Source organism: Rhinoderma darwinii, chromosome 5 (genome assembly GCF_050947455.1).
Source record: "Rhinoderma darwinii isolate aRhiDar2 chromosome 5, aRhiDar2.hap1, whole genome shotgun sequence".
NCBI classification, from domain to species: Eukaryota; Metazoa; Chordata; class Amphibia; order Anura; family Rhinodermatidae; genus Rhinoderma; species Rhinoderma darwinii.
This window is the reverse complement of record NC_134691.1, coordinates 159,719,490-159,737,767: the sequence shown is the minus strand read 5'-3', so window position 1 is coordinate 159,737,767 and position 18,278 is coordinate 159,719,490. Positions and strand designations below refer to the sequence as shown.

Sequence of the window (18,278 nt, the reverse complement as noted above, 5' to 3'; positions counted from 1 at the left end):
AGCAGGTAGCGGCGATGACCACCTGGTGAATACATTGCTTCTAAAGGTTAGGGAATTCTAGAGGTTTGTGAGGCCTGAGAACGTGACAGAGCTGCTGTACTTTCATTTTCTACTTACAGTCTTTTTCATACTAAATGGATTTGTGAATCGTGAGACAACAATGAGAAAGGACAGAAGAAAAAAAACCTGAAAAAATACATTCAGCTTCTTTTGTTTCATATACCTGTGGTGATCGGGTCATCATTTATGCTGAATGTCCACCAGAATTTCTGAAAATGTATGTAATAGGTACTATTACATATAAACACACCGTAACCAAAGAAGGAAATAGCGCGGGCCTTATGTTTACGCAAAAAAATGCCTTTGTAGTAGTCGCTTTCCAATACGGTTAAAAGACAAAAGTATGCCAAGGTATACTGCCCAGACTTATGCCAAAAGGAACACTCTTTTAGCTTATGTCTGGTCCATGGAAGCTTATGGATGTGGCTGTCAGTCATTGGTGGAGGGAGGTGCGTTCCCCTCATAAATACAGCGGTCTCATAACTATATGAGGCCTCTGTAATCTTTGTTAGGCTCTCTTAGCCAAGCGGCACAATATTTTTGGTGCCATTTCAGCTAATTGGAGAGTGTACCGGTCAGGATCTTGAGGGGGGAAGAGCCAGGATGAGAATTGTTTGACAGTAGCTGAATGGGGGATGGAGCTGCTGTTTCCCTCTCAAAAGGAGCAATGATCAGTAATATATGGGGACAAGCGATCTTTAGTACGATTGCTCATCCCCATACATTTCTATCAAGTGTTTTTATTTTGTAAAAGTGGAAAAAGGAAATACATATATATGGTATCGCCGCAATCATAACGACCCAAACAATATCGTGCAAAAGTAGTAAAGCATTAAAAAAAGTATACATATTTGGTATTGCTGTAAGCGTACCAACCCATAAAATAAAGGTAACACATTATTTATGCTGCACGGTGAACGGCGTGAATTTTAAACTGCAATAAAACCATGGCAGAATTGCGGTTTGTTTCGTCCCCCCCCCCCTCCCCAGAAAAACCCCCCAGAAATATTAGTGAACAAGGATAGACCGAGCAACATCCACTTAAATAAGCGACTATACCAGTGGATTTTCAAGTAAGCGGAAAATCAGGCGCAACAGCAGGGAGTCTACCATGCCGATATGCATCTCACCGAAAATGCTTAGTCCGTGGGTGGTTTGACATGGGAGGAGTCTATTTAAATACAGATGGACAAATCCGGAGATGACAATAGTGTCTACACACCTGTCGGATATGAAAGAAAGCCATGACCGATCCCATTGACTTATAATGGGTCCCTGAAGTCTCCTCCATTTTTTTTCTCTTTACTAAATAGAATAGCACACTATACTATGCGACTCTGGTTAGTAAAGAGCAATGGAAACTTGACAGAAAATACTAATGGAAGTGTGAATAGTTTGCTCTGTATAAACAGCAGGTCACATATACAGATCTGGAAGTAAATGTTCCTAAATATGAGAATTAAAGTCATACATGTTATGTGTTTCTTTATGAAAACTGCCCTAAAAATAAATACATTTGTATGCACCATTGTATATTTTACTTTGATTTTCGATAGCTTGGGCTTTATACTATGTCAGACAATGTGCATCCACTTTTAAGTAATTTCTTAATGTGAAAGTGTTTGTATTAATAAACTTCTTTAAAACCTACCCACAAGTCTCCTCACACGGTCTTGATTAAAACCCATAGTACTACAGAAATGTCTCAGAGGTAACCCTAAGCATAAAGGAGAGCTGCTGTACAGTAGTTCTTAACAGTTACATGACTGTTCTATATATATATATATATATATATATATATATATACTGCAGCTTCTATGAAGAAAGTGTGGCTAATACTGACCTCTCCACACTATGATAACAAACTTTCACTTGGATCTATGAGACAGAGCAGAGAGTGGCTACAAAGAGCACCTCTCAGTCTGGAGGACCCAACATGTCCATGCATACACTGACAGCCCACTGTTCAATGAGAAATGTGTAATGCTTCAATTCCCCTGCAGTGGCACTGCAGGGGAATTGAAAACTTGCTGCTGGTTCCCCACAGGTTACAGCTGATCAATGGGGGTTTCAGTAGACTCTTTTAAACAAAAAAAGGATTGACCAAAGTGGACAACCGCTTTTACACGCTATATGTTCATCGTTCATTGTGTGTCATTTAAGAAGGTAAAATATAGCATGTTGACTTAAATAATTCCATGAAATAATGAATATGTGACACATAATGCACAAGTCACAATAATGCGTGAAAACTGTTCTAACAAAATGTGTCTTTGTTGCCCATAAAAACCAATTGATATATCTTTTAATTTTTTCAGAGCAGAATTGAAAATGCAAGAAGCAATGTGACTTTTTAGTACAACCGTTTTATGCAGGAGGCATTCTGATGAGAATTTTTTTTATGTGGGAAAACACAATAAACAGTCCATAACTAATATACTGTATATGACTAGTTTATCCTTCTAATATTAATAATGACTGACAATAGGCTGTACACAAAATGTCTCCAAACTGTTGTTTTCAATCACCTACTACCCTACCCGGGAGTTTGAGACATAGGGCTTGTCCACACGTAACGGAATTGCTGCAGAAAATTTCTGCATTTCCACTAAAACTAGCAGGAATTCTGCTGCGGAAAAAGCGCATCATTTCCTGCGTTTTTTACTGCAAAAAATAGTGCGGATTTTGCTGCGTTTTTTTTTTTTTAGGTCTGTGAGATGGCGATATCTCCTCCTTAAAAACGCAGGAATTCAGTCCACTTTCCGCAGCAGGAATAGACATGCTGCGAAACGAAAAAAGCGCAACGCAGTTTAATTTCAGGACTGAAATTTTACGCAGCATGTTAATGACATTTGCTCATTCACACCCATTTTGCTGCTACTGTATTCTGCTGCGTATTTTCCGTCCGCAATTCCGTTACGTGTGGAGAAGCCCATAGGCATCGGGATTTGGAAGATAAATAAGAAAGTAATGAACTTTTATAATAAATGAAAAAGTACTTTGTACTGTATAAGTGACGTCTTGTTCTCTTTATATGTTCAGGTGTCAGAAATTACCTGAAGGAGGCGTTGGTGAGCATGATTGCTGTACATGCCGAGGTAAGTTTGTTTCACACTTATGTCTGACCAGTACTCGCATCTCATTATTAAAGAACCCAGATGGACTGTAGACGTCCATTAATGTTTCCTTGATGTTAAAGGACTGGTATTACAATGTTTCAATTATAACAACTGTACATCTGTATTATCTGTCATACATTTCATAGGATGTTGGAATTCATATGATCTATTTGTGCACATGAGCTAAGTAAGTTAAGAATATTTTAAGTAAATAGAGTTTCAAGAATAGAGACCTCTGCCAATTATGTTAATTAAAGTGGTTGCCTGGTTCAGAAAATAATGTTATTTTTTGTATAATTAAAAGTTATACAATTTTCCAATATGCTTTCTGTATTAATTCCTTACAGTTTTTAAGATCTCTGCTTGTTAATTCATTTGGAACATTTATAATTTACTTTCAGTGGATACAATTATGTCCATGGTCATGTGATGGACACACAGGTGGACGGCTCGTTACAGTATGTGTATCAGGCCTCATTTACACGAGCGTGTGCGTTTTGCGCACGCAAAAAAACGCAGCGTTTGGCATGCGCAAAAGGCACTTGACAGCTCCGTGTGTCATCATTGTATGATGCGCGGCTGCGTGATTTTCGCGCAGCCGCCATCATAGAGATGAGGCTAGTCGACGTCAGTCACTGTCCAGGGTGCTGAAAGAGTTAACTGATCGGCAGTAACTCTTTCAGCACCCTCGACAGTGAATTCCGATCACCATATCGAGTAATCTGTTTAAAAAAAAAGAGGTTCGTACTTACCGAGAACTTCCCGGCCGTTGCCTTGGTGACGCGTCCTTGGTGACGCGCCTCTTTTGACATCTGGCCCCACCTCCCTGGATGACGCGGCAGTCCATGTGACCGCTCCAGCCTGTGCTCTTGTGATTGGCTGCAGCTGTCACTTAGACTGAATTGTCATCCCGGGAGGTCAGACTGGAGGAGGAAGCAGGGAGTTATCGGTAAGTCAGAACTTTTTTTTTTTTTTTACACGTTCACGTATATTGGGATCGGAAGTCACTGTCTAGGGTGCTGAAACAGTTTAACTCTTTCAGCACCCTGGACAGTGACTGTCTCCTGCCGGGTTCGCTCAAAACGAGTTCGGCTGCATGCCCCCATAGACTTGTATAGGTCCGTGCGACCCGCGTGAAAAGCGTTCGTGTAAATGAGGCCTCAGAGCTGTGTCTTGTAACAAGTCCAGCACCTGTGTGTCCATCACATGACCATGGATAGAAATGTATCCACAAATTAAATAATGAATGTTCCTACTGAATAACAAAAAGCAGAGCTCTTTAAAGCCTGGAGGAATTAATTTACATTTTTTTATAAATTGTATAACTTTTAATTGTACATAAAATACAGTATAATTAATTTGCTGAAACTGAAAAGACCCTCTAAGGGGTCCTTTCCTTTCGGTAAGGAACTGGACCCTTTATTTCTGACTCAGGCTAATACTTTTCCATCGTTTTAGAATTGATGAGCCAAAAAACTACCAATATCGATGGTGTATGTGTATATGTTCCCATGGCTTTACTGAAGTAATTGTCCTATTTAAGTTTGAGGCCGAACAGAGCCAAAGGGGCCAGCCATTTACCAAATGTATAGAACCCCGTTGAAATTGATAGATCTGCAACCACTGGGAGATGGTCTACTGCGCTTTCCAACTTGCGTGCACTCTGTAGTAGGACTAAACTTGTTATATTGATTTTCTCTTTGAATTTTTCTTTGTCTTCGTTGCTGATAGATTCTCAGTTCTTTTTAGGATCTCTCAGTAATACAACTTCAGGCTTTGGTCCTGTAAAGTCATGTGATCCATAGTTGCCAAGAGTCCGGAATTTTCCGGGACTGTCTAGAATTTACAGAGCCAATCCCGGCAAATTACTGTCCCGAACCGCGTCCCAGGAACCGCCATATTCAATTGTATCTGCGTCTTTAGAAGGCAGGTACAATTGAATACTATGGCCGAGAAGGAAACAATTCACTCCATGCTCTGCCATTCAGTACGCTACAGGCCACATTAGGCCTGAAGCCTATATGACGCAGGGACATGATCCCTGTGCGTGACGGCATGATGACATAACTGGATCGCGTTGGCCTACGCAAGGATCCTGTTTGGGTGGTAACTGGCCACTATCTACAGGGCTGTTGTGTGGCAGTATCTACAGGGGGGCTGTGTGGAATTATCTACCGGGGGCTGTGTGGTACTAAGCCACACCCGAAGTGTCCCTGGAAAAACAAAATAATGTTGGCAACTATGGTGATCATATCTTAGCATGGTAGTAAGATATTAATAATTTTATGTACAATAAAGCATTTTTTTTAGGTTTCTTCCTATAGGTGCCTTTTAAGAAACAGAACGATAGCACTACTGGCGACTGCTTATTGGCAATAACATTGTGCAAACAGGCCTTTTAATATGTAGACAAATAGATGTGCACTTTATACTATGTTTTAACTTGATTTTAACCTGTTTTTCATCTTTCTATATTTTATTATTGGATGAAAGCTTTCAGCATGTATACTCGTTGATGTTTTTAGGTGTTCTCAATTTCTAAACAACTGGTTCCACGGGTAATGTCGAGGATTGTGGAAGCAGTAGGAGAAGAGCTTTGTCGTCTCATGCAATGTGTGTCATCCTTTAGTAGGAACGGTGCTTTACAAGTACGTCCATTTCTTCTAGTAACTCTTATCACGATGAAGTAATAAGCTACCTCCAGCTCCTGAGGGAGTACCCTAGAAATGGCTCATGCTGTAGAGATACACATTAACTGACCCCCACATCATTAACTGACTATAAAATCATCCAAAAAAATTTTTGACTAGGCTTTTGGCAGGAGTGTTTTGCTTGCAGTCACTTTATCCTTGACAGTTTAACTTCTAATAGGGTTGTTACATTTTCTCTTAACTTGGTTTAGTTTTTTATATATATTAAATGTGTACACAAGAGGTTTTTTTTTTTGAGTGTCCACATAATAAAGGTCCAAATTTTGGTTTCGTTTAATAGGCACGTCTTGAGATCTGTGCACTGAAAGACGCTGTATCTGTTTATCTGACTGATGAGATCAGGTAAGGTTGATAGTCCTTAAACAAAATAAAATTAATCATGGAGACTTTTTCTAATTTGACTTCAAAAGACATCACCACTACATGTTGCTGTTGTAACCAAAAATAAATCACCATTACACCATGTTTTGTGTTACCTGAGTATTTTGGGTATTTTCTTCTCTTCTGCATCATATCTGTAATGGCTCATTCAGATGAGCATGTTCCATGTCCGTGTCCTGTCCGTTGAAATAACTGACCGCACACGGACCCATGCATTTCAATGGGGCTATTCAGGTATGTGTGAGTGTCAGTTGCGTAAAACTTACGGCATGTCCTATATTGTTTTTTGCGGCCGTTGCCACCCATTAAAGTCTATGGGTGCGTGAAAAACACAGACCGCACATGGACGACATCCGTGTGCTGTCCGTTTTTCACGCATCAATTACTGAAGAAGTACTTGCACAAACATGAAAAATGCATGCCACAAGCAAAGAACACTGATGTCATATGTAACGAATACTGATGGCACACGAACAGGAAATTCGGTAGCAGAAAATTGTTGTTTCCATTTGTGGAACCTTGGATCAGGTTCCTGTAAAGGGTTGCACCCATTATATTACATCAAATATTATCTTCGGCGCTGTGATCATCTTCCTTTCTTCTGACTGAGACAGTCACAGACCATCATACGCTCGCCCGCTTCCGTTCTTGTTTGCACTGCGTCTGCGCATGTAAATTTTGGCGCATGCGCAGTGTGAATCTTCGGAGGGAACAGAAGAAATCCCGGAGAGTGTTTGTTTTCTGCCGGACGCTATGGACGGCAGAAAAAAACATCGGGTTTTTGCGGACTGTACGTAAATTTACAGACGGTCGGCAACCCTGCTCTAAATGTAGAGTCTAACAAAAAGAATGAGGGATAGATAGTGCTGCAGCTTCCCCTCTTCCTTGTCATATATTTATAGATTGTATAGATTAAGAGGTTTGTGAACGTATACATAGAGCTTGCAGGTAGGAAAAGGAGAACTACATGCTGCTCGAATGAGAGAAAGATGCCACTTTCTCCTAAATTACAAAGTTTTATATATTTACATATACTATTCTTTTATGTAAAAAAGAAAAAAGTTATAACAATAGGTACCCTTTAACCCCTTGCCTACATTTGACTGTAGGTCATAGAGAGTATAGAGCGGTCTCATGGACTCTCCGTACTCAGCAGGTGTCGACTAATAACAACCGCGGCACCTAATCTGTTAGAAAAATGGGGAGCCCCCTCTGCCACTCCATAAATGTCCCCCCTGTGAAGCGATAGCGGGGTTTAATGGTTGTCATTTCAACCTGGGGGCTTAATGAAGGCACCAGGTCTGCCACTTCACTGCTCCGTTTAATAGGGGGATGTAAAAACGACAGTACACTGCAATATTTAGGTATTTCAATGAATTGTACCAGCGATCAAACAATTTCATTTTCAAATCCCATAGGGGGGACTAAAAAAAGAAGTGAAAAGCCGTTAAAGGGGTTATACCAGAATCAAAAATGATCACCTTTCAATAGGATAGGTGATAATTTTCTGATCGCTGCGGGACCGTAGTGAGAACATTGAATGGAGCGGCAGTTGAGCATGCAAGTCTATGGGAATGCTGGAAACAGCCATGTACAGTGCTCGGCTGTTTCCGTCATTCTACTTAACTGCCGCACCATTTAAGCTCCTCTTTACTGCGAGGGGTTCAGGGCCCGTGTTCTCGTAATCTGTGGGGGTGCCAGCAATCAGACCGTTATCACCTATCCTGCGGATAAGTCATAGTTGTCGATTCTGTGAAATAAGTCTTTAAAAAAAAATAATAATAATTGTACATTTCTTAAAACATTATTTAAAGTTGAAAGACCCCCCTTTTCCCATTTTTTCCCTAAAGTAATGTATAAAAATAAAATAAACATAATTGGCATCGCCACGTAGACGGAAAAAAAGTAAAGCTGGTTTTTGGTCACCTTGGCTTATAAAAAAAGGGAATAAGAAGAGATCAAAGTCATATAATAGAACACTACAGCTCACCCCGCAAAAAACAAGCCCTCAACGGGAAAAATAAAAAAGTTATGACTGACAATTATGGTGACAATAAATAATCAATTTTTTTTAACAAATCGTTTTTTCTTTGTAAAAGAACTACATCATAAAAATAAACTATATAGATCTGGTATCGCCATAATCGTTATGGCTTTTGAAAGGCGGGGGAGGAAAAAACAGAAATGAAAAAAACTAAAAATGGCTGCGGCAGCAATGGTCTAAGATTATGACTTAGAGGGCACATATATTTGTGGAATGTGGCCAAATTTATCTTGACTGATAACTTGCTGCTGCATGATATCACACAAAAAAAGCCATTGAAAAGTCAAGTTAAAGTGTCCTGCCACAGTGTATTTAACGCGTTAAAAGTCTAAAGATGGCTACATCTGTAACCTGAGGGATACTGGTTTGTTGTGCTCGGGTAGTATAGCCAGACATGAAAGTGTATTGGAGATTGGTTAGATGCTGCCTAAATAATTGTCACTGCTGCACATATCTTTTGTGTGTATATCAACTGACATCTTGCATCAGATGTAGGTTACTAGCAGTAACTACAGATGTAGCCATCCTTATCTTGAGTTTTAACGCATTAAATACACAGTGTTAAACTTTAACTTTGACTTTTTCAGTGGCTTTTCAAATACTTTTGTTGTGGGATATCACGCTGCAGCAAGTTAAGAGTCAAGAAAAACTTGGCTACATCTGTACTCTATAGGGTAGCATTAACTATGGGGGATGCAGCGGTATCCGTGGCCGTGGTACCAGAGTTTTTTTTAATGTCCATATTACTTCAGATTTAAGTTCTTTCTGCTTATATCACAGGTGTACATTTGACCTGGCACTGGAAGCTATTCCGCAGCTTTCTAATGGAAGTGACAAGAAGTAAGTTCCCTCGTTTGGTGTTGATACTATAATTATATTTTTGGGGGGGGTTCTATCCTCATACTTTTTTTTAGCAATTAAGTATTCTGTTGTCTATGATGGCAGGCTGCATAAAGTATTCTGTCAGATTCCGTGCACAGAAAACAAATTGTGGCATTCTCCATCAGACTGTATGTACAGAGGTAGTCTCTCCTAGAAGCATTGCTTATATCTGTATACTCGGAGTCCATACAGGCTCCGTGCACAGCGCTCTGCCGTGTGCATGAGCCCTAAGTGGTAGTTTCAAGTCTGTTTCTAAAGAGCAACTAAGAGCATGCGTCAATTCTCAGAAATATTGAACTTACGCTGAAAAAGGATTCCACCCAAATATGCAACAGAAATGGTTGTATATTAGTAAATCAGAATTTAGAGAGATGATCGAAATTTTGTAACTATGGTTCGATTGCTTTTAGAGGTATTGACGTTTTTAGTATTTAGTTGTGGTGGCCATTTTTACACAACAGGAAGTGCAGCCAAATTCATTGTCACTTGAATTCCTTTCTCAGGAACTGATATCGGCAAAAATGGCCGCCCAAATCGAATGGTAAAACAGCAATATCAACTTAAGTTAAACAAACATAATTACCAACCACTGGCTGTAGCTCCAACTTCTGATCTAATAGTATATGGACAATATCTTAAATTTTGGGTGGAAATAAGATATTTCCTTCTACATATACATGTTCGATTCCATAATAGGATCTACCCTCCATATGACCTATTAGCAAGTTTAATGACCTAAATTTCAGGTGTGAAATTTGGCTTGTCAACCCAACATTTTTTAATATCTACGTGCAGCTTTACAAGAGTGATCATCTTTTATATTATCTCAACAAATGGCATTTTAACAACTGGCAGTGACCTGCTATAAATATCTATACCGTTGCTAGAATTTTCCAAAACTTTTACAAAAAGAAAAATGGACAATGAAAAGTTACATCAGTTCATGAAGTGAGAGGAACAGGCAGCAGTTAGAATATAGGTGAAGAGGTAAACGGCCATAACTGACAGTGACAATTTATTCATTGTGCAACAAGCATACCTCCCAATCATCTCGGATTCAGCGGGACAGTCCCGGATTCTGGGCGGTGTCCCCCTGTCCCGGGTAGACTGTGGTATGTCCTAGTGTCAACTGTATCTGCATCCTCAGGACGCAGATACAGTTGAATCGAATGGTGGAGCAAGGAACCGTCAGTGCCACTCAGCACACACAGGCGCAATGCAGTGACTGTCTGCGCCAAGCCACTCATAGTACAGAGCAGAGGAGCAGAGGGATCTCCTCTACTCGTCGTTGGAGCATGGCTATGTAAGTATTTGTTTTATTATTTTTTTTTATTGGCCCTATCAGGCATTATACTGTAGGGGGTAGCTATAGGGGCATTATACTGTATGGTGGCAGCTATGGGGCCATTATACTTTATGGGGGCATCTGTGTGGGCATTATACTGTATGGGGCAGCTATAGGGGCATTATACTGTTTTGGGGCAGCTATGGGAGCATTATGCTGTATGAGGCAGCTATGGGGCATTATACTGTATTGGGGAACTTGCGTGGGCATTATACTGTATGGTGGCATCAGTGGGCATTATACTGTATGGTGGCATCAGTGGGCATTACACTGTATGAGGGCATCTGTGTTGGCTTTATACTGTATGGGGGCAGCAGTGGAGGCTTTATACTGTATAGGGGCAGCAATGGAGGCTTTATACTGTATGGGGGCAGCTGTGGAGGCTTTATACTGTATGGGTACATCTATGGGGGCATTATATTGTGCGTGGGGGCAGCTATTTGGCATTATACTGTGTGGGAGGCACTATGGGGTATTATACTGTGTGGGGGGGCAGCTAGATCGGCATTATACTGTGTGTGTGGGGGTTCTTTGGGGCATTCTACTGTGGCGAGGCACTATGGGAGCATGATACATTCTTGGCTGAACTGGGTGTGTATGTGCGGGGATTTGGCAGGGTTAGAGGCGTGGTTCAAAAGGGGAAAAATTTGCCGCACTACATGCGCCGCATCAGTTGTCCTTCTTTGCGATGCTTGAAAGTTGGGAGGTATGCAACAAGAGTGTATGAAATATGCAGTAATATAACAGTAAATATAGCAAAGCTTTCAATACGGCAATATAATGTTAGAAATATGAAAACAATATTCTCTATTCTGGGGATAGTATACCCTAGAATTATATTATAAAATAATGAAGAGGCTTTAGTGTACTTGTATTGAATATATTACATGTGACTGACTAAAGGCGAGAAACCTCTTATCAGCTATTCATAGGAAACATTTAAATTAAGAGGGATTTTTCTTTTCTCTTCACGTGTCTTTTCCCCAGGGGGTATAATCTATTTAAACTATGTTGCTAATAAAATCACTCTGTGTCACAGGAGAAGTCCCTTTGTTATATATACAAAGTGGCCAATGACTCGATGCCCCGTGTAGTGCTCATTCTGTATTTGCAATATACACCATGTGTATTATATTGAATTTGTGTATCTCCTCCGCAGGTTACTAGAGCAGCTGCTGAATGAATTTAAGAGTAGCATGCACTTACAACTTGTGTGCTTCCAGAATTCTTCCAACTACGAGAAGAAGACTTGAGCAACCAGCGTATCCAGTGATGGAGCATACCCTGTGCAATTCTGCTGTAACCTTAGTTAATATGTCTGGATTACATTTTAGTATTGAAACGAAGCTCCTTACTATTACCAACTGTTTATAAGATATGCACTACTTCTTATTATATACCTCTAATGTTACGTTACTCAGCAACATGGAATAAAAACTTGTTTCTCTGATATAAGACTCTTATTTCATTGGGACTTTCAGGATGTGTGAAGCATTTTGCTTGTAAGTTGGAAAGCGCTTACACCTACATGAATGTGCACGTTGTGGGGAAGTATACATTGATGTGGTTGGTGATCTGGTTCCTTATAACAGGGCCGGAGCACAGACAGGAAGTGTTATCGTTGGGGCATAGATGTAGAGCAGCTGCAGGCTGCTAATATACAGACTTAAGTGTTTCCATGGTTACAAACTGCAAACAAACCTTGTGTGTAGTCTGGTCCTTCCATCTGTCCCTCTTCATAGTAATCCACGTGCCGTAGAAGAGGGGGCAAAAGGAAGGAGCTGTAGAGGACAACAGGAACAGATTCGATGCAGGGTTTATTTGTAAACATGGAAACACATAGGTCTGCATGGAAGCTGTATACACGAAACGGTAGTAGATTTTTAAAAAAGACTATAGGCAAAGCTGCTTCATTTTTACTTTAGATGTATTAGAGCAATACAAAATGGTTGCAACAGCTCACATAGCCTTTAACTGGGTCCCGACCACCAGCTGTATATAAACGTCCGGCGGTCGGGGTCCTTAAAACACGCACCATAGAGTATTTACGGTGTGGGTTTTAGCTGACTGCCCCGAGCGATCGGGCAGCTGAATGTCGGGTCCTTAGAAGGCAGGGACTGCCAGGAACCCTGAAGAGAAGATAGAAGCAGCTTTCGCTGCTTCTATCTTCTCTGTTCTCTTGCACAAAGCGCTCAATAAACGCTGTGTATAGAATAGAGGCAGCGGCAGCGCCTGGTCACATGATCGCCGGATGCCATTAGTGGCAGGTTGCTACTGGGTCTAACTAGACCCAGCACAGCCCTATTAGTGACAATAGTCACTATGAGGCCCCATGAACACGACCGTAAAATCGCCCGTAATTACGGTCCCAATTTCTAAGGCAGACGGACACTTTCCCGTATGTCTACGGGAGGGTGTTCGTGCCGTAGAAACCTACCCAAAAAAAATAGGACATGTCTTATTCTTTTATTTTACGGACCGCGCTCCTATACTTTATAATGGGAGCGCGGCCCGTAAAAACGCACGGTTGTCCGCGTCCGGCCGCGCCCGTAATTATGGGTCATAATTACGGGCACGGTCGTGCGCATGAAGCCTAAGAGGGCTGATTTCCCCTGTAACTGGGGCTGCTGTGCAGCCCCAGTTACAATGGAAGATTAAGAGATAAAAGAAGAAAAAATAAATTCCCCAAAGGTCTTTTCTGACCTTTGAGGGACAGACCATAATAATAAAAAAATAAAAGTAAAATAAAGCGCAAAAAAAATTATAATAAATACACATAAAATACCTGCCCAAAATAAATGTTCCCCCCGCTAATCATTGTCGTAACGATAGCCCTGACCCAATTACCCTAAAATAAACATGAGATATATAAAAATTTACAGTAGACAATGGTGATCACAAATAAAAGGTCTATTTTAGGGTAAAAATATGTTATTACCAGAAAATTGTGGTGAAATGTAAAAAAGCATATTTTTTTCCTATTTTTTTCCAACTTTAAGCCTAGAAGTTCTAAAATAGCAAAAATTATGTGGATAAAAATGATTAAAAAAAAAAAAACCTGCATTGTCCATGAAAAAAAACATTGCAAAAATCCCATCGCTAGCCCAACAAATAAAAAAGTTATAGCCGTTTAGCGTGTGCTAAAAATGGCTACACGGTGTCTGGTCCTGAAGGTTCAAAATAGCCCGGTCCTGAAGCGGTTAACTGATGAGAATGTAGACTGTATAATGAGAATGTCAGTTTGGTGGGGGCATATTATATTTAGGTTTGTATTATGTAATAATATTGTAATAGTGCAGAGCATTTTGCTGGAGGCATGTACTGATCTGATCTTCGGTTCCAGGAGTGAGGTCTAAGGCCCTGTTCACACAGAGTTTTTTGCAGGCAGAAAATTCTGCCTGGAAAAATCCGCTCCAGTTTTTTTTAAGTGTTTTTTTCTATCTCTACAACAGAAAGATGGAATAACCAAGAGCGTTTTTGCCTGAAAACGCGTCAAAAACGACAGCAAAAAAACGTGTAAAAAAACAATTTATTTCCGTCTCCCATTTATTTCAATGTAGTTTTTGAGGCGGAAAACGCCTCAAGATAGGGCATGTCGCTTCTTTTTAGGCTGGGTTCACACGGAGTATTTCTCAGGCAGAAAATCTGCCTCAAAATCCCATTTGGAATTTTGAGGCAGATTTTGCTCTGCCTGCACGCCGATTTTCGCTGCGTTTTTCGCCCGTGGCCATTTGAGCACCGCTGGAAAAAAAACGCAGCAAAATACACTGCTGCCTCCCATTGATGTCAATGGGATGTCAGAAGCGTAAATGCTTGAAGATATGTCCCTTCTTTTTCCCACGAGCCGGTTTTTCCGCTCGCGGGAAAAAAAGTCTCCGCCTCCCATTCAAATTAATCGGAGGCATTTTCGGACGTTTTTCGGCAAGTTTTCCGTCGTGGTTTGCGACGTGGCTTTTGTGTCACAAAACTGTGTGAACTGGCCCTTACCGCAAACGTTTTTTTTTGCTCGCGGTAAAAAACCGCCTCCACCTCCCATTGAAATCAATGGGAGTCAATTTCGGCCACGGTTTTTGCTGCGGTTTCCGCTGCAAAAACCACGGCACAAAGCTCCGTGTGAACAGGGCCTAGCATGAAACCATTTCATCTTGGTGCATCCGTTTATAGCATGACTCTAGAATGAGTGAAATTGGTTAATGCTGGCTTTTATCAGGTCAAGACTTAGGCTGGATTCACACGAGCATGTTCGGTCCGTAATGAACGGAACGTATTTCGTCCGCAAGTCCCGGACTGAACGCACTGCAGGGAGCCGGGCTCCTAGCATCATAGTTATGTACGACGCTAGGAGTCCCTGCCTCTCCGTGGAACTACTGTCCCGTACTGAAAACATGATTACAGTACAGGACAGTTGTCCCGCAGCGAGGCAGGGACTCCTAGCGTCGTACATAGCTATGATGCTAGGAGCTCGGCTCCCTGCAGTGTGTTCGGTCCGGGACTTGCGGCCGAAATACGTTCCGTCCTTTACAGACCGAACATGCTTGTGTGAATCCAGCCTTAGGCCTCATGCAAACTAAAGTGTTTTTTCATCCGCAAAAATGTGGATGAATTGCGGACCCATTAATTTCTATGGGCCCATGCACACGACCGTGGTTTTCACGGTCCGTGCATTGGCCGGGAGCCAAGACCGCATAAAAATAGGACAACTTATTATACGGCCCGCATTTCTGGTCCGGGTTTACTGAAATCAATGTGTGCACGGTCCGTGATTTGCAGACGACCCGCGGATGACAATCCGTGGCCGTCCGTGCCGTAATCACGGCCCGTGCACACAGCTACGGTCGTGTGCATGAGGCCTTAGTACAGAACTTTGTAATTCAGTTGTCGAGCAAAACCTTGTTTCATCAGAAAGTCACTAACCTCAAAAGAGTTATTACTCACATGTTCTGAATAGTGTTTAGCTCTGTTTTACACACGGTATTTCCCCTTTAATCGTCGTTTTTTTACTCACAGCCAACAAATAATATTACTGTTTTTTTTTTTCTCTTCATAATTATTTCACTACAATTAAGAGGAATAAATAGTTATGTAAGCGTTATATTTAAGAGATTCATTACTTTTGATTTTTTAGTGAACCCACCCCACTGCTTGGTGTGGTAAACCTCCTTCTACTGCCTATTTCCTTCCTCTGTGCGCACAGGATAACTTCTATTGAACTTATATAGGTAAAGGCATGATGGGAACATAAAAAATACATATTTGTCACCATAAATAAAAAATCCAGCCTGCACTTATTCTGAATGTGGAGAAATGGATTGAGTACAATCGACACTGTTAAAAAGTATAATGTGAATTATGTGCATTGCCACTTATTCATAACCAATGTGAAATAAGCGTGTCACTGTAAAAACTGGATCTGTCAGGCCAAATCTTTAAAAACAATACATAAGCGACATAGGTAACATAGATGTAGCAGAGCTGAATTGGCACATGGAGGTACATTATGGGCCCATAGCAAGCTGTGGACTTTATATTATGGATCTGAAGAAGACAGGCATATAACATGGCGATGGAGTCAGATTTTCTCTTAGAAAACAAATTGCATTTACACTTAAAGTGCAGCTAAACGTTTGACAAACTTCTGACATGTCATAGTGACATGTCAGAAATTTGGATTGGTGGGGGTCCGAGCACTGAGACCCCCACCAATCGCTAGAACGAAGCAGCTGAAGTGCTCGTGTGAGGACTCGGCTGCTTCGTGTCTGTTCGGCTTTTTCCGGAAAGCCGATGTATCGGAGTACAGGCTCATAGACTTTCTATTGAGTCCGTACACAGATACATTTATTTCCAGAAACAGCCGAACAGACACGAAGCGGCTGAGCACTTAAAGAGGCTCTGTTACCAGATTTTGCAACCCCTATCTGCTATTGCAGCAGATAGGCGCTGCAATGTAGATTACAGTAACGTTTTTATTTTTTAAAAACGAGCATTTTTGGCCAAGTTATGACCATTTTTGTAGTTATGCAAATGAGGCTTGCAAAAGTCCAAGTGGGTGTGTTTAAAAGTAAAAGTCCAAGTGGGCGTGTATTATGTGCGTACATCGGGGCGTTTTTACTACTTTTACTAGCTGGGCGCTCTGAAGAGAAGTATCATCCACTTCTCTTCACAACGCCCAGCTTCTGACAGTGCAGATCTGTGACGTCACTCACAGGTCCTGCATCGTGTCGGCACCAGAGGCTACAGTTGATTCTGCAGCAGCCTCAGCGTTTGCAGGTAAGTAGCTACATCGACTTACCTGCTAACGCCGATGCTTCTCCAGAATCAACTGAAGCCTCTGGTGCTGATGTGGCCGACACGATGCAGGACCTGTGAGTGACGTCACAGATCTGCACTGCCAGAAGCTGGGCGTTCTGAAGAGAAGTGGATGATACTTCTCTTCAGAGCGCCCAGCTAGTAAAAGTATTAAAAACGCCCCGATGTACGCACATAATACACGCCCACTTGGACTTTTACTTTTAAACACACCCACTTGGACTTTTGCAAGCCTCATTTGCATAACTACAAAAATGGTCATAACTTGGCCAAAAATGCTCGTTTTTTAAAAATAAAAACGTTACTGTAATCTACATTGCAGCGCCTATCTGCTGCAATAGCAGATAGGGGTTGCAGAATCTGGTGACAGAGCCTCTTTAAAATAAAATCTAGAAAATAAATAAAAGTGAAAGGATGCTTGAAGAGTTAAGTTATATTAGTGGTTGTCACCCTGCTTTACAACAAAGCGCTATAACAGCAAAAAGGAAGGATCAAACTTCTTTTTATTTTAAAAAAAATTTCAGGCTTATTTGCTAGTCAATTACTAATATTTTTTATTGGAAATGTTCTGTAATAGCCTCCAAATATTTTTGTTATAGGCCATTTCAGACAGATAAGGTCCTTGCTGAAACATTTGCCTTCTTCGATTCATCTTATGTTCTTGCATATTTATCACAATGAACGGTGTCTGATCTGTCTGCCAAAATTACATTTTAGGTAAAATACATACGTTTGTGAACTATTACTGCATTTATTTAGCAATGTTATCAAACATCGATTTCACCCATTTGAAACGCACCTTCCCCCTTAAAGAATATATTCACCTTTGACCTTGATAAACTGGTGACAGAGTCTCTTTAAATCCTCAAAACGGATAGTGACGTCACAGGTTGGGGCATGGTGGACAGTGGTGTCACAAGGGTTGTCGGCACTATGAGTTGAGCAGCAGGATTCGTAGTTGCTAGACAGCCACAGTGGTTGTACATGACAGCATGTGGCGTCCCGTTCAATGCTCCATGGTAGTGAAGAAATGGCACTGCAGGTGTGACATCATGGAGGCCAAAGTCACTGCCTTCGTGATGTCACCGCTGATTACATCATCAGGAGAGGTTTTCTAGGAAATAGACTTGTGATTCCCCCATAGGGCACCAATGCAGTTAATGACATCACATGGTTGTTGCTACGAGCTGGCATAGATTTCCAATATAATTTACACCAGTCTTTGGCGTAAATTATAGTGAATTTTTCAGGCTGTCAGTAGCCCCATCCCCTCTACTTAGACTTGTAAAAAGCTGAGTTTTTGTACAAATTGCAACTTTTCTGCACCAAAAAACTGGCATAGAGTGCTTAAAAGATTCACCCCTTGGGTGATGCATATGATGATGTCAACGGGGGCATGACGTCATTGGGGTGAAGATGTGTCCCCTTTA

The 18,278-nt window shown here is 41.1% G+C and overlaps 1 protein-coding gene across 1 annotated transcript in view; it reads left to right on the top strand.

The window, feature by feature from the left end:
* The window catches only part of EXOC2 (exocyst complex component 2), a 136,125-nt gene extending 124,128 nt beyond the window's left edge, over positions 1 to 11,997 (top strand). Inside the window, exons 23-27 of the mRNA XM_075826691.1 lie at positions 3,103 to 3,158; positions 5,705 to 5,827; positions 6,171 to 6,232; positions 9,096 to 9,155; positions 11,702 to 11,997. Of these exons, the coding sequence (XP_075682806.1) occupies positions 3,103 to 3,158; positions 5,705 to 5,827; positions 6,171 to 6,232; positions 9,096 to 9,155; positions 11,702 to 11,795 (395 nt within the window). The 3' untranslated portion in view covers positions 11,796 to 11,997. The remainder of the gene's footprint in view (positions 1 to 3,102; positions 3,159 to 5,704; positions 5,828 to 6,170; positions 6,233 to 9,095; positions 9,156 to 11,701) is intronic.
* Positions 11,998 to 18,278: the final 6,281 nt, after the last annotated feature.